The sequence below is a fragment of the Cotesia typhae genome, unplaced genomic scaffold (assembly GCF_013202065.1).
Source record: "Cotesia typhae breed Kobodo isofemale line unplaced genomic scaffold, CoteBio_Ctyphae scaffold_152, whole genome shotgun sequence".
Lineage (NCBI taxonomy): Eukaryota > Metazoa > Arthropoda > Insecta > Hymenoptera > Braconidae > Cotesia > Cotesia typhae.
This window is the reverse complement of record NW_027423776.1, coordinates 11,438,998-11,465,097: the sequence shown is the minus strand read 5'-3', so window position 1 is coordinate 11,465,097 and position 26,100 is coordinate 11,438,998. Positions and strand designations below refer to the sequence as shown.

Here is a 26,100-nt window from a genome sequence, read left to right as displayed (position 1 = left end):
CGATCATGTCACACAAACTTGCAAGGTACAAAAGGGGATTCAATTTTGTGATTTTATATTTTATTATATTAAATTACATTATATCGAACTTTGGGAAGATGAAGACGAGATTGAGAATTTTAGACCGCAACACCGTAAATTTAATTTTGTTGTTACGAAAATTAAATTTCTCAGAGCCTGAGTCACTTTAATTTTCTCAAGAAATTAGTTTTCACTTCGGATTATCCGAGATTTCCGATAATTTTTCCTCTAATTCGATCCAATGAATTTATTTTCAAGCCAACACGCTCACGTCACTCTCAAATGTCTCAAATTAGTGTCAAAATTTAACAACAACCATTTTTTTTTTTTTTTTTTTTTTTTTTTTTCATCACTCAAATGCGAAGGAGTGGAACGAAAAATTTAGTGCCGACGGGTCGTGAGCGCAAAGTTCCGTCGCGCGAATTTCGCAGATTTACTTTCAACAGCAGAATGTGAACAAATAAAAAAGAAATTAAAATTCTAAGAAGGTGAAAAAAATTTTTAGGTGGGAGAAATTTAGTCTTAATAGTGGAATTGTGAGGCGTAAATGGATTTTGGACAATGGGTAGTAATTTAAAGCTGATCAAAGTTGACCTAGACCCTATTGAATATTTTCCAAGCAGCGTCTACATCTTTCAGCACAAGAGTCTCGTTTTATGTATTTATGTATTTATGTATTTATATATATATATATATATATATATATATATATATATATATATATATATATATATATATATATATATATATATATGATGTTTTATGCCCGTGAGAGTTGTAAAATATGGTGATATTCAAATCCCCGCTGACAAAAGTTGTCAACTCAACGGTGTCTAAATATTGTCGCAAGCAGATGTCCGAAACTTTTTAGTGTTGGAAAGTCTGAATGATATTTAGATCTTTTTATCAAGTGTGGAAATTTATGAAAACATTATTTTGATAAATAGATTATTAATTAACTCATCAATTTTAGAGAAATTTGATTTTTATTTTTATTTATTATATAATTTAGAATTTAAAGAAATTTTAAATTGGAGTAAAAATTTAGAAACAATAGTTTTGATAAATTTAATGATTGATCAATTTAAAAGTTTCAATTTTTACTCAAATTTAGAATTTTTGAAGTCTGTTTATAATTTTAATATTAATTATTTTAAATAAATTTTAAATTAGAAGAGCAAATATTTGAAAATTATGAATTACTTTAATTTTTGTCTTATTATATAATATTTAATAATTATTTTATCATATAAAATTTTGACATAATAAATAATTATAAAATTCGATTTTTAACATTAAAATAATTCAAAATTAAATATAAAGACCTCCTAAATATATTCAAATAAAATAAAATAAATTTAATTAAAAACTTACATTTTTAATTTAAAATAAAATTGAAACTACTCCAAAAATAAAATAACAACTAAATTGTAATTAATAATAACTGTAAATTCTAGAGTGAGAAATTAATGAAATAATAACTGACGAAAATTTATAAACTTGAGCACTTATAAAAAAAAACTAGAGGTAAAAAACAAAATCCTGAGCCTCGGACAGCCAAACACTAACTAGCCAGTTAAATTAGAGGTAAATAATAACCCAAAAATAAATGGTCGTTTTTGTTGGACCTGGCCAGCCCATAGCCGGTGTGATCCGGCTATTTATTACCGCTTGGAGGGCTGAAGTGGATTTAGATTGCAAAAATAGGCAAATCCTCCGGGTGTCTGGGGCTGGAAGAACGCGTGGAGCGTACACAATCACCAGTCGAGCTCCAAAGGCGAAATCATTAAAAAATAGTAAAACAAAGGAGAGGGCGTGCCTCGAGCCAAGATGGCCGAGCAGTCACACAGGAGGCAGGAGCTTTTAATTAATGCAAAAAAACTCCCGTGAAAAATTATGGCCCGCCTATGTACTCTGCATTCACACATATGTCACACTCATCACACATGTCTCGCAAATAAAAGATCAGGAGGAAAATTAGACGAGACTTTTTATCTCCGCGAATAATTTATTTCAACCATCGATTCATTGAGATTGATATCGAAATTTGGCTCTTTCATTTATAAATTTTTAAATGTCTTTTAACCCTTGAAGAGGGGATACGATGCACCGTAGGAGAGAACGACTGTGAAACAGACTTGATTTTGCGGGTCCATCGCTTAATTATTTATTTTTTTCCCACCCTCCGGGAGGTTGACGGGTGTTAGAAGGAAAACGAGGTAATTCTTTGGGAATTTATTCCTTTGCACTTTCCGTTTCTTCTTCGGGGGAGAAATATAATCGCAAAAATGAATATGGCGACGCAAAGATGGCGGTACTTCCAAGCTTAATCTCATTTGGTAATTTAAATATTTATGCAATTTGGTAAATTTCTTAAGATTGAATTATTGTTATTATGGAAGCTCAATAAAATAAATTTTTGGTGAATAAATTTCGTTTCTTTTTTTTTTTTATTTATATTAAAAATTATTATTATAATTATTTTGGTAAAAAAATTTTGAATTAAAATAAAAAAAAAAAAAAAAATAATTGAAGAAATTTTGAAATTCTTGGTAAAGAAAAGAGGGTTTATATAAACGCTCGGTTGGTCTTTTTTTGCATGAGCAATTCGCGGTAAAAAGAGGCTGGAGAACGTCTTGACGCATCACACATCGAAGATTCTTAGAAGTTAGAGCCCTTAGCCCTTGTATGCTCAATTATATTGGGGATTTGGTAGTGGGAAATCAGGGGGAGATCAGCTGCCGTCGAGGGTAAGAAATAAATAAATATATATCTGGCAGCGTTTTAGACTAACGGGTACCACCAGATAGAGGCAAGGGTGCAGACCGGAGCCATTAGTGTAAAAATATTTTCAAAAGAGCGTTTGCTCGAGTGCCACCAGCCATCAGCCGCTACCAGTGAACCCTTTGGGCTTTGGGGTCTGATTTATTCACTGGGGATCTAAATTACTTATGATCTCAGATTGAAACCTTAATGATAAATCCTGAGGTTTAGAAATTATTTTTATTTTTAGTTTTGTATTAACACCAAGGATCCTTTGAGCGTTACTTTGCTCTGGTGAAAATCTCTGTTTAATTATTTAAATTAAAAAAAAGATTGTCGGCATTGAAAATTCACCAGTGTCAAAAAACTAGCTTTGAATTCTTTTTAACTCTTTTTAACCTAGCCAAAGTGAAGTGATATGAGATGAGATGAGACGAGACGAAATGAAAAATGAAATAGTAGTGCATAGCAGGGACCAGACGTATTTGAATAATGCGCAATACTGAACAGAAGAGAGAACACTGAAAGCTGAACAGAGCTTTGATCGTTTGTACTGGTATCGTCTTTAGTGTAGTTTATATGTAAAAAAAAAAAAAAAAAAATCTATATAAAATAATGCTCGGTTAACATATGCGCATAAATCCATTATTATAATTTAAATCTTTTATACCGACATTTTAAACGACGCGTACCCTCTACATACTCCAACGCGCGAATCCCGTACATATGGAGGCTCCTGGATCCATGCAAATTACTTTTTTGTCGAGTATTATGTATTTTTTAAAATAAAATAAAATGTATTTAGATTTATGACTGACGTGACATGACACGGCAAATCCCCTCGGCTGTCATTAAAAATATCTATGGTTTGAATTACGAATTTAAAGTAAAGAGTAACCGGGTGTAATTATTGACAAAGAACTGACGAGAATAGAACGAATATTAATCCTTGTAAGTCGCTATGAGCGAATAGTTTTTAATTACGCCGGAAAAGATATTGTCATCATTAAAAATTCAAGGAAATTGACACCGTTCATTGTCTTTCAGCCCCGAGTGTATTTATTGTTGTTATTTTTATTAATCTTGGATTTTTTGGTGAGATTTCAATTTATTTTCTTGTCAAAAAAAGTTATTGGAAATTTTTAACACTAAAATTTTAATTTTACATCAATTTTTTCATTTTAATATACTAATTCTAAGACGTTTATACTTTTATATGTACTTTATATTCTTATATTTTTATATTTTTGCCATTCGGCCATTGCCTTGGCATAAAAATTAAATAAATAATAATTCTATAATTTAAAAATATCTGAAAGCATAAAAAATTTTTTTAAAGAATTATTATTAAATCATTTAAAATATTTTTATAAAATTCTTTAAAGTTTAAAAATTATTCCATAAAATTTCTAGTTACAAAAATAAATTTTTAACAAGCTTTAAAATATTATTTAAAGCCTAAAAGTTCCTTTAAAAAATTCAAAATATTTATCCTGCCAATATAAGACGAATTTTTTAATTTTTTATTATTTCTCCAAGAAAAATTGACTACTATTTTTATAATTAGTTGATTAGTTCTAATCAATAAAAAGCAAATATTCACCCTTAAGAAAACTAAATAAATTCTTATTGAAATTTCCCTTAGCCCCGCTTAATTATTTCGGTTATAAAAAGCAACAACGAACTAAATGAAACGCTAGGAAAATTGCTGGCGGAAAAAGAGGATTTTTCAGAGTAGGAGGGGGAGGGAAGGAGCTTTTATCGTGATATATCCAAGTGCACAACATACAATTTTGCTGGACCACTAACCCTTGACAAAAGATATCTGGTTCTGGTACTGACAAGCATTGAGCGAAAAGTATAAACCCTCCGCTCGGAAGCTCGAGAATAACCCCGTAGGGTGGTTCCTCCTCTGTCTCTCTTCTTATCTCCAGCAAGTCCAAGTCGGCAGGAGCTTGCGAGCACAATGGCCCGAGAAAACGATTTTTTGAAAGAATCCACGCGTCCTCGTCCTTCTTATTGTCATTGTCATTGTTATTGCTATCATTGTACTTTAGAAGAGCGAGCGAGGAACTGAAGAGACCTTTTTTCCCAAATTACTGATTGAAATTTCGCAATTTACCAAATGGATCTAACTTTTTGTGGAGTCGCTACCGATCCGCCGGTCAATTATATAGAAAATGTCAATTGTCTCGGCAAATTTCTACAATAACTATGGGAAGAGAAAATATGTGTATTTTTTATTCGGAACAAACAATTGCAATTAAAAATTACCACAGCCGGATAGTTTGAAGTAAAAATTAAAATTAAAAATAAAAGTTCGTTAGCTGATGGAAGGAAGGTCCAGGGGCGAGCAGACTGAGTACCGAGGTCGGAGGGTGGTACCAGCGCCGAGGACAAAAGTACTAAATCAAGTAAACCGTAATGGTTTACTGTTTGCAACCAGCGGAGCATACAGCCATTTTCTATTAAGAGTTAGCTTCGTTAGTGCTGTAATTGCATCACTCTGGTAAGTGTGCCCCAGCTTACTGCTTTAGTTCACTCTGCTCCGAGAAGAAACTCCGGCGAAAGCTTCTATTCTTTTGTCCTCACTTATTTTAATTTATTTTATAATTGTTACGAGTTTCATTTACTCTTAAGTATTTTAAGAAATTATTTTAATTGTCACTGTTTATTAAAGGGTTTAGATTCCTGAACCTCGTTAAATTTATTATTTAGTTCACTAATTGTTTTACATTATTCTGTTTTTATTTTTCATGTCAACGAATTTTATTATTTTTTTAATAAAGGTCATTTTTAATTTTTTTTTTATTACTTAAATTTGGATTATTTATAAAAACAATTTCTTGATTTAAAAATTTTTCTATTTAATTTAAGAAAAAAATTTTGAATTAATAATTTTCATATAACAAAATTAATAATTTTTATATTGACTTGTATCACTTGTAAAAAATTAAGTTATTTAAAAATTTAATCTTATTTTTATTTTATAAACTCTAAAAATTAATTAAAGAAAATTGGCTTGATTTTTTCTTTTAAATCATGTCCATAAAAAATTAAAAATCTGTTAAAAAAAAAAATTAATAACTCAAATTTCTATACAAAAATAATAAATTTAATTATTATTATCAGATAACAAGAAAAATAGTTTTTCTATATAAAAGTTAAAGCTATAAATTAAAAAAATTTTTAAATTGAAGGAAATCCGTGATTAAATTTTGGCTCGAGTCTATTTCTCGGAACTATAAAAGGCGAAGAATAAAATATAAAATCTAAAATATATTAAAAAAATAAAATGGGATGAATGCCGTGAGTATTGAATTTTCCTCGAAAGCAGAAAAGCAGCGACTGGGTTGGCAATATCAATAAGATTGCGGTAATTCACCCTCGCGCGATTACGTCGCTCGTTCACCATTATCGAATTTATTATCAATTTCGGGTGAAGGGTGATTTGGTGAGAATTCACCAGCCAACAGCCAACAGCCATCGCCCCCAAGACTGACTCCATTTCTGTCATCATCATCTTCAACTTAAGCCCGAGTCTTCGTACGAATGGCTGCTCCCATTTCCGTCCTTCCCAAATCCAATGAAAGAAAAGTTGATAAGAGTGACTCCTCTATATCGATGCATTTATCCTCTATATCTGTCCCCAAGCTTCTGTTTCCAGAGATAGTCAGTAAGAATAAAAGCCCTCTACTTCTCTAATACTATTAAATTTCCGGCGAGCGCTTCCACCCTTGCAGAACCAAAAACCATCCACATACTCGCCCCCGTCCTCCATTTCGGCTCACATAATACCGCTCAATCCATTCGCCGTCGAATAGTTTATAATTTCAGTCTGCAGACTTGGAAAATATCACTTTTCTTTGTTCAAAGTAGTGAAGAATTTTTTTAGTCAGACGCTAATTTTTTTTTTTTTATTTTAATAAATTTACTCTTCAATTTTTTTGTTTTAAAAAAATTCCAATATCAAAATCTGTAAAGTTTTTTAGAAATAAATTCTTTTGTTTATTTTTCTATCTTTAGTTGAAGTTTTTTTCAATATTATTTACGATTTAAAAACTTATAATTGCTTGAAGAATTTTTTGTTTCAGGTAAAACAATTATTTTAGGTGTGTTAGAGCTTTTTAATAGACCAATAAGTGAGGAAGTTTATGTGTTGGCTGTTTGTAAATTACTTAATTATAAAATTTTTTACTTTCATGCTCTTCAAACTCTATTAAAGTTTTTTTTTTTTTTTTTTTAAGCTTATAATACACAAAATAAAGCTATTAAGCTTTTACGGTGAAAATATAATGTTAATAAATTGCTTAAAAAAAATTTATTAATGTAAAAAACAATTTAAAAGCTTCATTTCAATAAAAAAAAAAATTTTCTTAAGCAAAAAAAAATTTTTCTACTTAAATGAAACCGATAGAATTCTTTAAATTAATTTTTCAAGTCCAAATCTCATCTTTTAAACCAATTAAATGTTTTTAAAAGTATTTTATAGCTTAAAATTTTTTTAAAAAATAGTAATAATACTGTATGTGTCTCAATTAAATTAAATAAATAATTTTTATCCCAAAAAATTGTCTTATTTTCCTGGAAATTCTCTTTTAAGCACACTAAAAAATCACCAAAAAAAAAAAAAGCAATACCTTAAGAACACAATATATTACCAAGAGATTTGATCCAGGCTGACGTAAAAACAAAGCCGAGAAGAGTCACCTCCCTCCGGAGCGTATTGTTTATTATTCCCTCTTTCGCGCTGCATATTCGCATTAAAAATTCCTGCGATAGAGACGCATACGACTGATACTCTTGGAGGATTTTTGGGAGTAAGAGCGCGTCATCGGAACCGGGAATAAGCCGAACATTAAAAATCTTAGGGGTGTCGAAGCTCCGGAAGCAAAAAGGCGGATTCTCGGAAGCTTGTAAGGGACTTGGTCCGTGCAGCAAAAAAGGAGGACAATGCACCGAGGGCTGTGATTCAAATGCACCCGGAGAGGATTGGCGCGTCGCGGGGTGATGGGCGTGGCGAAGCTTTATCATTTAGCTTTTATATACAACTATATAGGTACGTATGTAGACATAAACTCTTGGCTGCTCCCCTACTGGTTTTTCCTCTTGAGCGCGATTATCGCCCCATCTTCCTCCGTTCCTTATGTATTCATTCGTCTGGCTCTATTCTCTGTTCTTGGTCCTCGTTTCGAGGAATAACAGCTACAGCTCGCGGGTTATTTTTTGCCTCGACCCCCACCCAGGCTCGGCTCCGGCCCCTCATTCGCGCCTGGATCTTTATCTTCCCCCTTTACTTTGCTTTACTTATATTCTCCCAATCCCGATCCCAGTCCCCAATCCTCCATGCCATCCCCGTCCTTATTTGCCAGTCCAAAACGAGTAACGAATTTATATTACGACCTCAATGTGCAATAATCTCCTCGGGCTTCGGATTATCAAGCAAATATCACTAACAAAGAGCTTACTTTTTATTTTTATTTATTAATCAATCATTATTGCTAAATTACTCTAGTCCTTATTTTTTTTTTTATTGCAGCTTATGCAAAACTTATCAGCTTATTTTATTTTAAAATTATTTTTGTAGTTAATAATTATTCTTTAAAAATAACTCCATTTTTTTAGAACTTAATTTTTCATCTAACTTTTTTTTTTTTTTTTTTTTTTTTTTTTAAGTAATAAAAAAATTAAATTGATTCAAGAGACTGACTCTTAAACAAAGAAAATTATTTTTTAAAAATTTTATTGCCTTTAATTGTACTAAAATCTTTTTAAAAAGTAAAATTTAGAAAAAATTTCAGCCCTTAATTAAAAAGTATAAAATAATTTAATCAAAAATAATTTTTAAAGTACATTATTAATTTTTCAGCAATTCAAATAAATATTTTATAAATATTACCCTTGCTTAAATAAATTCCACAAATGTCCTTTTTAATAAAAAAATTAATAAATTAAATATTATAAAAGAAATCTTATTAAATTAAAACAAATGGTTGTATATCAGTGAATAAATAAATATATGTATATGAATAAAGTTGGTAAGGGCTCTCTTGGATAGCGCTCGTCAGCAATATTAATATTCATAATTGTTCACTCCGGTCGAGATCTCGACGAGCTCTAAGCACTACACTAGTGGTAACCGCGGGCCATCATTCGTTAAATATTAAATATTAAATATACTCGGTACATAGCTTTAATGTAGAGTAAAGATTCGATGGCTTGCGTATATAATGTACAACATACAAACACATAAATAAATTCTCGAGGGGCGAAATTACAACAAAAATTCACTAATTAAGCAAACATTGATGAACATCTAAATAATAATTGGTTTTAATTATCTAAAAGCGGATAATTAGAAAAATGTGAATTAGGTGAGGTGTGGGGTTGTTTACCTGAATAGATCCGGTGCAGACTGTCTAAGTAGCACTTGGATCTATGACACTACACACAAGGCCACTAGAATACAAGGAGATTCTCCGCGAAGTTACTACAGAGTATACAGCTCTTGTTATATATAATATTTATATATTATTATATATTAGAGGTTAGAGGCCTGTTGCGTCTTCTATAGCCGCTAGCTACTTTTTAATGTATGTCTCGGTAACAATAACACTCAAAATATTTTTAGATCAAGACGAGCGTCTTTGAATTTTTATTGTCTGCCTTTAAAAAAAATATTCTTTATTTAAATTTAATAATTTCTTTAATTTAATTTTATAAGCAGCTTTGTTGGATAAATTTTTTTAATTAATTTATAAACTCAAAAGAAATCATTTCAATGGTCAATAAATTAATTTTTAAACTTAAGCATCCAAAAACTTTCTTCATTAAATTATAAGACCTTTTTTAATGTCAAAAAAGTAATTTTTTTGATAATTAAAAATTCCTTAAAAAAATTGTTGTAATAAAAATAAATATTAGTTCTAACAAAAGAAAATTCTTAAAATTTAATAGCTAGAAAAAAATCTCTGGCAGAAAGGCTTAAAAAAGTCGCAGGATTGGACACTTAAAAAAAAAAAAAAAAAAAAAAAAACCATCTGTTTGTAATTCAAAATTACATATTGCGATAAACATCACACTCGCAAAGCACTCACACCATTAAAAACTAGGCAGTACAAAAGTAACAGCACCTGGTCATACATAATCGTGTATATGGTGACACAAAGTATTTTTCAAAGTGTCTTTTTATATAATATATAATATATAATATACAATAACAATAACTATCCTGTCAAAGATCGACAGGACAATAACCAGCCCAACAATAACAAGAGACTAGTGTCGGGAGACGAGTTTATTAGGACTTACCGGGAAGATATTTACCATTAGTATGAGCGAGTAGTGATGATTGGAGCTTGTAGCAGTCGTGGACATCGACAGGATCTCTAGTGAGTCCTTTTAACGAGATCGTGACTATTGAGCTAGAATTTGGAGACTGCCCAGAGGCGTCTAATCAAGAACGGAACGCGTTGTCTCTGAATATGGCCAATCTGGAGAGACGACTCGCTTATATTGCCTGGCTTGGACTGAAACGTCGAAACTGATAGTGATAATAGTGGATTATATCGTGATTGCGTCCTGTCGAGCTTAGCCAATACTAGACGTGCTCAAACCGACATTTGACATTCGACGAGCGACAAATAGAGCCAATTCGGTAGCATTTAACTGAACGCGACGTCGAGGATATAGACGTATAGATATATAGGTATATATATATATATATATGTATCGCCGTTTCATCGAGAATAATTATACCAGAATGAGGAAGGAGAAGATGGAAATTCGCGTTAGTAAAAAGCTCCCGTAATATTGGGGAGAAAATTGCCGTAATCGGTGAAATACATGTAATGGCACCAGACGGTGGGAAGTACGAGTCACAGCTTTCAGCTCTTAGCTCGTTATTGTGATATGACGGGTGTCGATCTTCCCGGTCGTAGTCTAAGAGAAATTTTTACCTATGTATAATAAAGGAAAAAGTTGGGAGGAGATGTATGAGCTTCTAGATTACTTTTGTTATAACTTAAGGGAGATACTTCTCGATGTTGTATTATAAAGTTTAATATTTAATGAGACCGGTGTCGCGGGTCGCGATCGCTAAGTTGAGGTTCACGGGTGTCGTGGATGCTTTGGATTCTATGTATTATGTGGAAATCGAGCTGAGGACTCTTCGTCATTAAATTTTCAGGGAGTCAGATGTGTCAATTTCAATAATAGAGATAAAACACCCTCCTTTTTATTTGTAAAGGCTTTTTTTTATAATTTTATTTTTTTAGGATTTTTTTTTTTTTAAGTTATTAATTTAAAAAAATTTTTTAGAGACAAAAATAATTGATTATTAAAATTGCAATAAATTTTTTTTTTTATTCTCACACATTAATATTTGCTTAATATAGCGATAAAAAATTTTTTACGGCATTAAAGACAGAAATTAATATTTTTTGTAAGTTTTATTACTAAAAAAATTCTAATTCATATTTAAGTAAAATAAATATATTAAACAATTTTAATAAATAAAAATTCCTAAAAACTTGTCATTTAAATAAAAAAAATAATATCTCAACTGAGCATAATAATAAAATAAAATCTGCTCGGAATAAAAATAAAAAATCGCAATTAAATCAAAGTAAACAAAGCTAAGACTGTAATTTATTGAGCGAATTTAATTTATAAGAGTTGTAGACTGAGGGCAGCACGTCCGGAATTACCGACCTCGATGTAACTGCCATCTCTGTCAAAGTTCACCAACTGCGCAAACATCCCCCTAATTACCCCAGACAGTACAAATTTCAATAAAAATTTAAATTTTGAAAAAATAAATAAAATAAAATAAAATTGTAAATAATTGAAATAAAATAAACATTTAATTTAAAAGGGTTAAATAGTTAAATTGTTAAATGGGATAATAATACACAACATAGAACGGTGCAGTTATAGGATGAGAAACACTCGAAAACTCTCATCAGGCATCACCATCGCTGACCAATTGTCCTTACCTTCATTTAGATCCTCCTGCGTCTAGTCTGATGAGATTAAAAGAAAAGAACACCAGTTAGCAGCGATGACTCGTGCTTTTTCGAGAGCCTCGAATTATCTTGTCTCGGGACAAGACCCAAGTGCGTGGGTGGTCTTATCACGCAGTAAAAGGGAAAAGTCATTTTAATTTTATTGTCAATATAATTGTAGTAATTTAATTATTTTAATATTTCAAATTATTTAAATACATTGAACCCTCTATTTATTGTCCACCGTTTATATTGCTCGGAAAAAAATTTAATTTAAATTTATGTCAGCATAATTTGGCCCTCACTGCAACCGAGGATTTATTATTGAAGAGGATAAGGCACAAGATTAGATTAAATGAATAAATCCGCCTTCGAATTTCGATTCGGTTTATTATCGAATAGAGTAAGAGTGTAACAGTGAGGATACTTAAGATTAATCAGTACTGTAATTTAATTTAACGTCCGAATTGAGTATTTTCGCTTACAAAGAACTCACCGGAGTATTACCGGACGTTTAAATTTCAGCGCTGAGACACAGGCAAGAAAAACGCCGAGAATATAGACTTGAATTAACCGATCCGAGTTTTCGGTTATTTAAAAGGGATTAAGTTCCTATATCTCTGCAATAATTTTCAATTATACGAATTTATTTTTCTGTTTTTCTATTTAAAACACTCTTCATAAACTTCAAGATAATTTCTTTATTAATGTGAGTTTAAATTTTACTTTAATTATTATTTTTTATGCTGACTTTATTTTTATAATTTATTTTATTCAGAAATTTTAATAAATACTTAAAAAGAAAATAATCCGCTCTTTTTTAGATTTAAATTAATTTTTAGGATAATAATTTGATTAATTTATTTTACATTTAATTTAATTCCAATAGCAGAATAATAATTCATTTTTTAGAATAAAATGTTGAAATTTCTCAATATTACACTGAAAATATATTAATTACACTTATAAAAAATTAATTTGATTAAAGATAAAAATTCTTATACAGAAAAAAATTATTTTAAAATATTATTTATCTTGAATCAAGTGGAAAAAATATATAATCAAATAAAATTAACTTGAACCGAGTAAAATTTATGAAATTAATGATTTTTCTACACTGAAAAAAAAGTTCTTGACGGGAGGATAAATTTTCTTGGCAAAAGAAAATATTAAAGAAGATTGAAAATTTTCTTCTTGCTCCAAAATAACTTTTATCTTTCTTAAAATTGTCTTGGTGCAAGAACTTTATTTTTCCTGTGTACTTTATTAAATATCAAAAAATCTCATAGAATGATTTTCTCGTTCAAAGAATTTTTTATTCCATGAAATTAATTTATTTTCATTGTATATTTATTTATTCATGCATTAAAATACCTTAAAAAAAAATTATTTTTTATTATTTTATAACAATAATAATAAATTAATTAGATTAAAAATAAATTATTTTGAGCTCAGTATTTCATTTTTACGAATTTAATTAGTTTTAACAGAGTAAAAAAATTTTAAGTTAGAAATTATTCTTGTTTTAAATTATTTTTACTCAATTCAAGAATTTTTCTGCTAAATATTTTAAGTAATAAAAATTCCTCCGTTTAATTAAATTAAAATTTATCCAAAAATTTTTTCATTTTATTTAAAAACAAACATTAATTTCAGGAATTTTTTGTTTTAAGAATTTTCTCATCGACAAAATTAACATATCCAAGAAAAAAAAAATTTCTACCATTTACAAACTTAAAAAAGTTTACAAACTCAACCAGCTGTAACAGTAGAGGAAACAATTACCACCTGAAGTGGCTGCTGTCCGTCAGTTACCGAGCATTTAGAAGGAAACCCACCTATAAATCCCCAAAAATTAGATAACTCACATCGTCACGGCTGACGGGCAGACTTCCGGCGAATAACGGATTTTAATGGCGTATAAATTCGATAGACGAAGAATACTCCAGAGGATTTGAGCTTTAAAAGGGGTAAACACATTCGACGCGTCCTCTCCTCAGCCCTCAAGACTTAAGTCATCATCTGGAGCTGTAAGCTGAAAGTGCGCCTCCGCATCTCGAATTGTCTGGGATCATTCAGTGCGTGAATGCTTCTTCAGATATTAAATACTTAACTTGACACTTCTCACGCATAATAGCAAAAGATATTACAGAAAATAAAAGCTCCTTTGTCGTAATTTTCCTCGTGCTCCTCCAAAAGACGGCTTTTGCATCATTTTTATCAGAATTTTTATCAGAATGATAAAAGAAATTTGTTGTTGTTATTTTCGTTTCACTTGATTTTAGAATTCGCATTTGTCGTGAGCTTTTCGCGACTTATGTGCTCATCTGCTGGTGAAAAGTCATCAAGAAAAATAGTTTTTACGTTAATGGATCCATCCTGCTCGTATTCACTTTTAGTGAAACCCATTATTCCCCGATGATGCACTCCTACTTTTGTACATTATAAATATTTTCCGTCTTCAGTCTTCCAGAGCTTCTTTAAATTTATTATATGCATAGCTTGAGATATATTATTCATATCTTATGTGTAGTGCATACATCTCACACCTCTCTGATTATCATTATGATGATAGGTGATAATATTTGCACGATAATCTCTCGAGTCTCGGCTCTAAACTCAAGATCAAAATTGAGTAAACAAACCACAAATAATGATGGATTAAATTTATTTTTAATTTATGCGTCAAATATCTAAATTCAAAATTAATTTCCGAATTTTAATTGACAAAAATTTAATTAATAACATTAATAAGAATAATAATGGACTTAACTATGCTAGTGAGAATGGAGAACCAGCAATTATGCCGAGAAAATACAAGGAAGAAAAAAATTTGGAGGTTTTTAATGAATAGAAGTTATCACTAATTTTGGAAATCCAAAATACCCTTCTTCCTTCTGCCTCCTTGTTCTCTACTTGGCCAAAACACCACTATAACTACTGTAGGATAGTATAATGTGCTATGAGGATGTGGATGTGTGCATTAGACGTATCTCTCGTTTGGAATTGCCGGGGTATCCAAAAACAGACTCTAACACTTGGGACAGAAGGCTCGAATTCGCGGGCTTAACCTAAGGGGTGAGTTATAAATCGATTTGCGCTCCGGCCAATGAGGGTTGCAAGTGCTAAGCTCTCATTGGCTCCAGACAAGGCCACTCCCACGGTGTTTAGCGCGGTGAGAGGCAACGAGTACGTTTTACACTGTACAAAATATTTTTACAGTCTTGGTGTATTTTTTTTTTTTTTTTTTTTTTTTTTTTTTTTTAATCAAGAATGACTTGAAAAAATTCCAAAATTAGAAAAATTAATTACGGGATTTTTGGAATGGAGAAATTTAGATTAATAAAAATTTTTTTGAAAACTTATCAAATTTATGAAATCAAAAATGTTTCTTAATGTTGTTCTGTTGACTTTTTTCCCTTTAATCTTAAAAATAATTTTTTTTTAATTCAGAAATTTCCAAAAAATTAAAAAAAAATTTTTTTAGAAATTTGTTCAAATTTTTCAAACAAAACGTTGTATTAAATTAATTATCTAATTTTTTAAGGATCAAATTTTTTTAATATTAACTGAAAAGATAAAAAAAAAAAAATTTTTGGAAATTGATATAAATTAAAATTCATTAAAACTGCTCCAAATTTAATTTTGTAAAAATATGAGCAAATTTTGAGAACTAAATCTATTTGAAAATTATCAAAGCATGACTAAAATTTTTTTTTCAAATCTAGAAATAAATTTCCAAAAAAAAATTTGAGCAATACTTTCCACCCAAACTTAAAAAAAAATGTGCTAGAGTAAAACGGGCTGCTGTAGGCGTACCAGAAATGGGTGTAAACAATTTTGGAAACCACTCCTGCCGTTAACTAGGGCTATGTCTCTCCAGAAGCTCTGATTAAAAAAACGGACCAATCCGGGAACCGAGACGGCCACTGTCGGTCACAAAAAAGTCCGCTCTCCCTTTGTGCGGAGTCGCCCCCCTCTGTTACGTGGGAGGGTAGTTTAAGAGGCACCGAGTCGTCGGCTCCGACCGCCCCGAGCTCATTCTCGCCTGTCTCCTTATTCTACACAGTCGCTTACACGTCCAAGATCGAGCTTGTACGTCCCGCATCACCATACTGAAATCCGCAATCCACCCCGCAATCGGTGTGTTAGTGTTTACGTCGTCGGGGGTAAAGTCTGCTCGTGCTCCTTCTTCCCGTCGACGTCACCCCCGTACGTTCAGTTGCCGATCGCCGCGACGAGCTAACGGACAGAACCCAACCCGCTTCTCCATTATCGTCACTTTCTTACCAAACAATCTACTCTTAGCCGTCACTCGTGTTTTGTCTTGCCAAATCTTCCATCTCAAATTTAAATTTAATATTTTGTGAAAGTGGACACCAGTGATGAGACGTGACTCTGATTTATTTATTTATTTTTTAACAACAACTTGATTTGGATTTCTGTGTTTTTTATTTAGTTCGCCTATTAGTGTCCACAATTTATTTAATTGCCATCAACTGACCCAGTGAATAACTTAACGTGGGTTCTAAGGAATGAATGGAGCAACAAAGACACCGTACCTGTAATTCAATCCGATCTTTGTGAATAAAACACCTTCAGAATAATAATAACAACATCATCAGGCCTAAAAACACTAGTCGGATCAAAATTAAACAACTAAAACTCTTAACATGTAAATCACGGCTGATTTGCACCCGACGATCTGGCAACTTGGACCTTTTTGCATTTAAAAAATTTATTTGGGCCTCAAAAATCATCAACATCTCCAGTTTTAAGCATTACAATCCTTCAAACCAGGTAAATTATTTTTACCAGTGACAGAAGCTGAGATTTTGAATAAGCGAGTGCTCTGCGCCGTCGGAACAAGAATGTAAGCGTCCGTCGCTTGCGAACTCTACAAAAACTCTCAAGCTCTTGCAAAATATTTCAACTGACTAAAAATTAACCACTGATGATGAAATAAGGTCAATATAATTTGAGCATCAGCCCAAAATAAGAAAAAGAAAGCGGAGGATAGCGAGTTTTATTGAAAAGCGATGCTAATTTAGCAATCACAATTCAGCCGAAGGACTTGAAAATGCCGCAGCGATCGCCGTTCGCGATCCAGGAGCTGCTGGGCCTCAACGGAGCAGGAAGTGGGAGTGGACATCACCAGGAACGAGGATCCCCTCATCAGCAGGGCTCGCCGCCCGCCGGAGTGTCCGCAGTGTCCTACGGGCCCGGAGTGGCCGCTCCGCACCACAAAATATGGGACTACATGCCCAGTCTGACGAACCACCTGGGGAACTTGGGGAATCTAGGGAACCTCGGGAACCTGACTGCCTCGAGGATGGCGTACCTGAACGCGCAAGCAGCCGTGGCAGCTGCTTTTCTGCCGCCTCCTCACCCGCACCCGGCTCACCATGTCGCCCACCAGGTCCATCAAGGACAGCTGCCCGGCTCTCCGGGCATCAACGTCCATCCTGCTGCTGCGCATGCTCAGCACGTTCTTCCGGGGGCCGGCGTGTCCAGCAACCACCAGCACAGTCCCAGTCACCAGCAGACGCCACCCCATGGTAAGTTTTTGCAACTTTTTGCTAATGCTTGATGTTGATGTTGATATTGATCACGATGATGGTCTTCTGTGAAGGGTTGAATGGAGGATGATTGAAAGAGAATCGGTTGTCGGTAACGAGGATTAATGGAGGGTGCCGACGTAATTGAGTAACTCATCCTCGCTCGCTTCCATTTTATTTGTGCCTGGATACTAAAGTGAATTAATAGCCGTATCTTATGTAGTCGGGAGGTGTGAAACGAGCACTTAGCTTCCTGATAGCGATGCCTCATGATGTATTAGGCCTGCATGATGCTCTCGGGCCACTTGGGATCCGGTTACCCGACAGCCAACATCGAAATCGATACCTCATTGCCTTTCGAAGGAGTATCATTGTCTTGGATTGGTTTTCAGATACTGCTTTGTTTTCGATTCTTTTAGCCAGGGGTATCTTTCACAGATGGTAATTGATTTTGGTCTGTGTTTTGGAAATTTAAAATTTCATTAGTGTCTTTTGGGGATTGTACTAAGTTGAGATGTGCTTTAAGTAATAGAGGTTCTATAGTATTAAGTTGAGTAACTGCAAAATGAAGCTTTTAAGAATTGAATTGAGCTTTATTCTTTGAAAAAGTTTGAGAGTAGTCTAATTTACTCTAAGAAATTACCAATTTTCTTGAAATTTATTTAAAAAATCCTTAAATGTTCTATATAAAAAGACAGACACAAAAAAAAAAAAATTTTAATATTGTTGCAATTAGCAAACATTTTTTTTAATTGTTTTATCTGAATTTTTTATCAATTCTTAAAAGAACATCTTATTTTTGTAAATTGTTTAATTCTTTGCAAAAAATTATAGAAGGTTATTTTCGAAAAATGTATAGAGAGTTTTAGATTGTACATAATATTTCAATAAATTAAAATTTTGATCTAAATCATTGCATTGATTATATTTAGTATTAAAAAATAATAAAAATTTTAACACTTAAAATGACAGAATTATGTAAAAAAATTATGATAAATTTCTTGTTAAAAAGTTACAAAAATAGGGAAATAAAAGCAAAGCAAAGTAATGGGGTGTATTATAACATTTGAAGTACCAGCAGTACCTGTATTGATTAATAATGTTGCTAAATACCGTTTCCAATTTTCGAGTCTGTTGAATAGCTCGTTCAAACAGAGACGTACTGTCGCGTGACTAAATTAACGACTTTTCCTCACGACGGGATAATGACTGCTAAAGAGTCTATAGAAGTAGGTATCGATTGAAAGTATCTGATAAAATGATAATTAAATAATATATATACATATCCCAGATCCCAGCCCGGCACAATAAACTAAATACTAAGAATAAGATAAAAAAGAAAAGAAAGAAAAAAAAAAAAAAAAAAAAAGGAAGCAAAGACGATAATTAATTGTAGCAGTTTGTTTTCAGTTTAGGACTGGGAATTGGATCTTATATTATTATTTAATAAGAATAATCGACGGCGTTATGAATAATTAGTGGTATAATGAGTTGAGTGTTGGGCAGAGCTGCAATGTCTCACCAAAACACAAAGCTTGAGAACAAAACATTAAAATGGCCGCGTTGAGCCGACTGTTCTCAACCCGTTTCCCCATCAGCTCCAGATTCTCTAGCTCCAGCTCCAGCTCCAGCTCTGGCAATAGAGCCTTAATTCCATTAATCTTGGGGCGAACGAGTCAATTTGCAAAGCTCGTCTCATCTCCGATTAAAGAGGGCTGTCTTGTTCTTCTCCTCCACCTTCACCTACAACCCCCTCAACATTCTTCTCCCGAGCGCCGCTTTGTCCTCGGATCAATTTTCCAGGAACAATATTCCAAGTCTAATTACTCCCGTTAACCTCCCAAGTGCAAACCAAAAATATTTTTCGTGATTTTATTCCAAATTCTCGGAAAAGAATCATCAACTCTGCCTTGGTACGGACTGAGCAGATTCCTTGGCTGGTTTTGAGAACGATTTTCGGGTGTCGGGTTACCGAGCGGACAAAGCTTTTGCCCGGGCATTCAAACGTCACTCCTAGCACCTCCTTGCGTTTTATTTTAAATCCACACGCAAACGCATTTACCTTCACTTATTCCATTTAAATTTCACTTACACCTCGTTCTCTCGAACTCCGAATTATCGTTTTGTCTCAGCTAAATCATTGAGCACACCAGGCATTGCTTATGTATAGGCAACACTGCTTTCTGCTCTTTACAGCCGTCTCACCAACACACTTCTCGCTGACCTTGGCACCTATGCCCGAGAAAGACAACCCAGCATTGCTATTCAGACAACACTCTTTTCGTCATTGTAGAATCCTGAGTTTTTTTCGAGAATCCAATACTTGATAGAGCTTTTCCGTCACAAATTTTCCTATGTATCAATTATCGCCAATATGTGGCTCTTTCAAAAAATTTTATATGTTCATATCAAGCCCCTGATATATCCATATATGACCTATAATGCCCTGATATATAGTCTTATAAATCCATATTTGGTCTAATATATCCATATGTAATTTTTGATAAGCTACATTAGTCCAGATATGGTCATATTCAGCTTGATCCGACCAATTTTTACATAGAACCACATGATAAAATTTTTCCAGAGATTACTATCAAAAGACTGATCCAGATTGCTTATTAGAAAGGTGTTTGTTGATTTCCTGGTCCGGGATTGCCGGGTAGGCAATAATATCTTGTCTTGTGTCTTGGTGGTAGTCGTTTGAAGTTGGCAATCAACCAGATTGCCTATCAACACCCTCACAATGAGTTGGTGTGACACTTTTCCCTATTCACGGTATAGTACTCTCGTAATTCCAATTCCAGCTATTCGGTCTATTCTCACTCTGACTCTTATTCTCAACATCATCGCTGCAGTGTTATGTACGTACTTATTATATCCATACAGATCCCCCGTACGGCTGGCTCATCACGACTCTACCGGAGCAGACTCCCTTTCTGATCCGGGTTTTCATTTCACCCGAGTCTTGTCGATTTCTTCTTATTTTTTTCCGTTCTTCCAGCACTTTTTCTCGGCGCGACGCGCTCTTCCGTGTACGCGCGGGTTATTGAAGAGGGCTGGATCCAGCTACATATATATGTATCTGCATTTATACACACACATATATATAATATATATGAATGATGAATCCGTCTGCTCGATACTGATTAGTACTTCAAAGCTATTTGGAGGCACTCAGGCCTCAATGCTCGCAAATTATCTGATCACTCATAATCCTTTTAAAGGATATAACCGAGTAGCGGCAGAGAGAGAGAGAGAGAGAGAGGGGGGGGGATTTTATTTATTACTCGTACCGCTGACTACCTTTTGCTTTGTCCGGGTGGGAATTTTTAAAAGTGTATACGTATGTGCTCAAATTGGCGCTCTCATTAATTCTCCTCGAGGCTGAAACCGAACCACTTCACAGGAGAGTTTTCCGATAAATTTTCTTACCCGACATAAAAGTTTTACTTCCACGCGTTATTTATATTTGTTTGGATGTTAATTTTGTTGGGGCTGGGAGAAGTTAAATGAAATTAAACAGTTAATTAAAGGGAAAGCTTTTCGCGCTGCAGAAGTTAATTGAGATTCTTGGGAGATTTGTTGTGTGGAATGTCTTAATTTAGTCCCTTAAACGCTCCAAGACGTGCCTTAACAACTTGGAATAATTGGATAACACCTCTTTTCCCAATTTTACCACGACTTTATTACCGGGTAAGACTTTTACTATTGATTGTCAACATTCATGGCTTTACTGCTCCCCAACTATTTTCATTTCTTCGTTTACAGCCAGAGAAATATGTCGATTAACAGTATGATTTTATTATTAAGTCATATAACGACTTACAAAAAATTAATGGGCATACTGAACCTGCAGATATAGGCATATATGACTATATAAAGTCATATGGACTGATAAAAAAATTAAATATGATCATATAAAAAATTTTTTACGAGAAAAGTTAAGATCCGGAGAATTTTCCGGTGATAATTCCCTCGCGTCAGATCAAGTTAATATTTTCCTGTGGCCTTAATCCCCGAAATTATTTTCTCAACCTGTCAATCAAGACCCTCGTTAGTAGTTACTTTCTTGAGAAGTTACAATAACAATCTTCGGAGATCGATTTTCCCCTGGGGTATTCCAAAACTTAGTACCATTAATGTAGAACAGCAGTCGTGGAAATGTCGATTAATAACGGTGGATATTTGATGGTAACTATTATCAAAGGTCAATGAATAAAATATTTAGAAAAACAAAAAAAATTTTGGAGCAACGCTCACGCATATGGAAGGCTATCAATCGGGCAGTCGTAAATCTAGCACCCTTTGACACCCTAATGCTTGAGCAAGGGTGATAAGGGGCGTCTGGCGTGGAGTAGGTGCCCGAGGGACCTGCGGGACATTAATGAAATAACACGGGAATTAGTCTCGGACATTACCGGGAAACTATGTCCATTATCACATGGAGCGTCTAGTAACTGAATTTAAAGTTTAACTGGCAAGCATGTACACTGTGTGTGGAAAGAGGGAAGAGGAACAATACTTGAAGCATAAAATATTCCGAATTTAACGAATTCGCAGGCTTCCAGTAATTTATTACGAGTGACTTTGAAGCCGGGTTTCTTTGAGGCGAATAATATCTGTGTGTCGAGAGCTACAGCGTGTAAGTTGCTCAAATTGGTATGGATTTCCAGTCCAACACCTCGATTGTCCCTGCTGAAGAGTACTTTGTAAGCGTATACATGAATTCTCGCCTCCACCACACGCTATTCTGTTTCCAGTCTGTGTACGTAGTTACACCGTGTTTGTTGAGTAAGAGTAAGAGACCCGGGACAAGAGGACTCGATATATGGATGCTCTACTAAGCGCATGCGCTTAACTTCCAAAGCCCTCTCGCTCGCTCCCACTTGCCGCAAGTAATCTTGTCTCTCTTGCATCCGCGTGTCACGGCGCTCATCTTGATGAATTCTTTTTACGTTAGATTTTTATTTGTGGTAGTCTATCTAAGTAGCAGTTCATTTCACACTTTTTAGGGTTGTTCGGACTTGTTATTATTTTTTTGTTTAAATTAATATTTTCTACAAAGAATCAAAAATAAAAAAAATTGATAAGAATTTTTTTCTTTTTTTTTTTTATAGAAAATTTAATTCTCTACAAAAAAGGTCTCTTATCATTTTTCCGTATTTTCAATATTTTACTTACAATAATAATAATAGTAAAATAAAAATATTAAGATTTTTTTTTTTTTTTATCAAAAAACTTTATTATTTTCTAATAATTCCTCTTATAAATTAAAAATCTGGCTTTTTTTGAGTCGCAAAATGACAAGTGGTCCTCAAGATTATTTTTTGACTTCGACTAATCGATAGTCAAGAGGATTACTCGCCAGCGAATTCCATGAGAAAAGGTCTCGCCCGGTTTGGGTTTGAGAAAAAGGCGGAAGGATAAGGAAGAAAGAAAGAAAGAAAGAAATAGGGCGAGGGGTGCAGAAATAACCTCAAATCCGAGTATAATACTAATAGAAGGATAATAGGGTCAATAGAGGTTCGGTGATCGCGCGACAATAAGATCTTGTCAAAATACTCACGGGTAACACGAGACCCGAGCCCTGGGAAGTGGATTTCCTCAACGGGTCTCTCTTTCTCTCTCGGAAGCTTTCTGTCACTTGGCTGATGTGCTCTGTGCTGTGTACTGACTGCTGGGTGCAATCGAGGCTCTCTTTTCTCGAGCACTCGACAATGCCCAAGGTTTTCAAAAATGTGAAACCACTCAGGGTAAAAGCAATGATTGAGGTTTAAGTTTCAGCCGTCTCGACGTCGATGTAGGGGAAAATTCTCGAAAAATATGAGGATAAATCCGTGACACGCGTACAGGCTGTCTTTCTGTAAATGCACAATCGCTTTTTAAGAATTTTAGCTGGCTGATTGACAGCTGGAAGGATTGAAAAATTTATTAAAATATTCAATTGATTTAATCATTTTTCTTCTTAATCAAATTTAAAAAAAAAAACATTTCAAGATTTTAAAATAATTTTTTTACTTAATTTAAAAAAAATTTTTTTAAAGCTTAAAAAGTTTTAAATTAAATTTTGCATAAAAAAATTTAATTAAAAGCGTAGAAAAAAATTTTTTTTACGATAAAATTTTAATAAAAATAAAAAAAAATAATTTTTTACTAAATTATTATTATTATAAGGTGAAAATATATGAATAATATCGAGCGTCGGTGTTTTAATAAGCACGTATGAGTGTGATAAACAAGTAAGTAGTCAGTTAGAAGCGACCCAAGCACAATACAAATAAACTAAAAAATAAAAAGCGTTAACTCGTGGATAACTTGAGAAAGATACGAGGACACAAAGCTTCTATATACCGTAGAATATACAGTGAACAGTGTATATTGTATATAATGTATAGTATATACTAACTAACAAGCTCCCTTGCCTTAAGAAAAGATAACACTTTCTCCCCTGCAAAAATAATTCACCACCGTTGCCACGTCTACTCTTTTCTCACTCATTTTTCTCTAACGGCACCTTCTAACTAATATGTAGAAACACGTACTACCCTCAACTCGTACGCCCTCACACACTCGTTTTCAAATACGTACAGCGCAACACTCTTGTTGTGTGGGGCGCAAAACAATGCGGGGGCTGCGGTGGTGATCATTTTTAGCTGGGGCAGGATTACCGCGCTTGGCTGGTATTATTGTTCGTAAAACTACAAAAAATACTCACAAAACAGGACATAGATAGAAAGTGTGTTTAGACAAATGCACAATCAGTATTAGACCGTGATAAATTCACAAATTTTTATTAATAACATTTTTTTTTTGTCAAAATATAATTTTTAAAACTGAAAAAAAAAAAAAAACAATTTCTTTATTTAATTAATTTAAAAAGAGCTATTTTACGAATTTTTATTAAAAAATAAAATTTTTATTTATTGTAATGATATTTTTTAATAAAACTTTGAATTTAAACATTAAAAAAAAAAATTGTTAAATAAGATTTAATAATTAAATTAATATTAAAGTAGCAAATTTAATCATTTCTATTTAAAAATAAAATCTTATTTAAAAAACTTAAATTTGGATTAAATAAAGCGGCATAATAATAAGAAAATAAGTGATTAGTGTAAAAAGGCATTAAAATATTAGTAACTCAGATGATCAATGGATATATTTAACTCAGCGAGTTAGCCAAGCGGGGCGAGATGAACGAGAAAAATAAGATGATAAAATACAAGTAACCCGGGTCGAACGGGAACGGGATAATACACCCTATCTACAATGTATATCCGTCAGAATCAGAAAACCGGCACGGTGGTACGGCGAAACTTTCTTGGGAGATGAATCTTTTTCAACCCCAGCCGTTTTTCCTCCCTCGGAACCTCGATGGCTTTATTAGAAAATGGCTGTGCCAAAATGTCTTAATACAGCCTCCCTCTGGCTCAAAATCTTCGACTAGACCCATCAAACTGCCTCCTTTAAAAACAATTTTAAAAGCCTGATTTCTCTCCTCCACTTCCCGCCTCTTTAAAATGTTTATTTTTTATATATTATTCAAATTGTTTCATGTATAATTATAATTGGCCAAGTTGTTTGTTTTTCAGATTTTTCCCAGTCAAAGAATAACTACTCAAACCCTAATTTCGGTGAGTTTTTTTTTTTTTTTTTTTTTTTTTTTTTTATTAAATTTAATTATTAGCTCGAGAATTCTTGCTTCTTGCTTCTAGATTGTTATTTCGTGCCGCAAAGTCAGAGCTTAGCTTGTTTGTCGTAATACTGAATGATACTCTATCTTTGTTTGTAATCACCTTTTTAGAGTATTGTTAATTGTGATAAAAAAATTTAGCGAATTATTTTGGGGAATTCTAGAACAAATAATTTAAATATTTAAATATTTAAATAGCCACAGAATTTAATTAATAACATAATTTTAAAGATTTATTATAAAAAATATCTTTATTCAATAAAAAATTATTATAATAATTTTTAAAAATTTTAAATCCTCTAAAATAAAATTTTTTTTGAATAAATAAATTTTTAGATATTAATTTTATTAAAAAAATTTTTTTAAACAATATATTAAAGAAAAATTGATTTAATTTTTGTTAAAATTTTCAAATAATTTTTAAATTAAAATAATACATTAAAAAAAAAAAAGAAAAATAAAAAAAATTTTAGGACATTAAAAGTCGGTAGAGTGCAAATAAATGAGAATCAGTGTCGCTTACCCGTGATGATGTCATAAATGGTAGGAAAGCTCATTTAGTATTCATACACATGGTTCCGGGGATGACTCGGATTTTTCCAGGCCATTAAGCCCGGCTGCTGTCATGCACTTGGACAAGACCGATGTTGCTTTAAACCAGTTAAGACAACCTGAATGTATGATTACTCACCGACTCGCCAGTTTAAGACTTCATCCCGTATCCGTCCGATTAAACAGCCAAAAATTGAAATTAAAATTCAAATTCAAATTTAACAATTCTGATTTAAACATCAATCGATACCAAACTGGCTGTCAAAACATAAATGTGATACAGCGACAATACTTGTAAACTGAATAGCGAACTACGCCCAGAAGATTTAGACGCTAATCGAGTAACCGGAGATTTTTCAGCCGTAATCTGAAGCCAGTCTCCAAGTATGCTCATAAAAGGTCTCAATTCTTCGACTCAATGAAAAATAATTCGAGAATTAACGGGCCCCGTATCCCAATCCAACGCAGGTATTTTTTCCACAAACTTCCAGGGTTATCATTATGA

At 32.9% G+C, this 26,100-nt stretch overlaps 1 protein-coding gene across 1 annotated transcript in view; it reads left to right on the top strand.

The window, feature by feature from the left end:
* The first annotated feature begins 16,869 nt into the window (after positions 1-16,869).
* LOC141536351 (uncharacterized) overlaps positions 16,870-26,100 on the top strand; it is a 29,452-nt gene continuing 20,221 nt past the window's right edge. The window contains exon 1 of the mRNA XM_074256829.1: positions 16,870-17,347. Coding sequence (XP_074112930.1) covers positions 16,870-17,347 — 478 coding nt within the window. The remainder of the gene's footprint in view (positions 17,348-26,100) is intronic.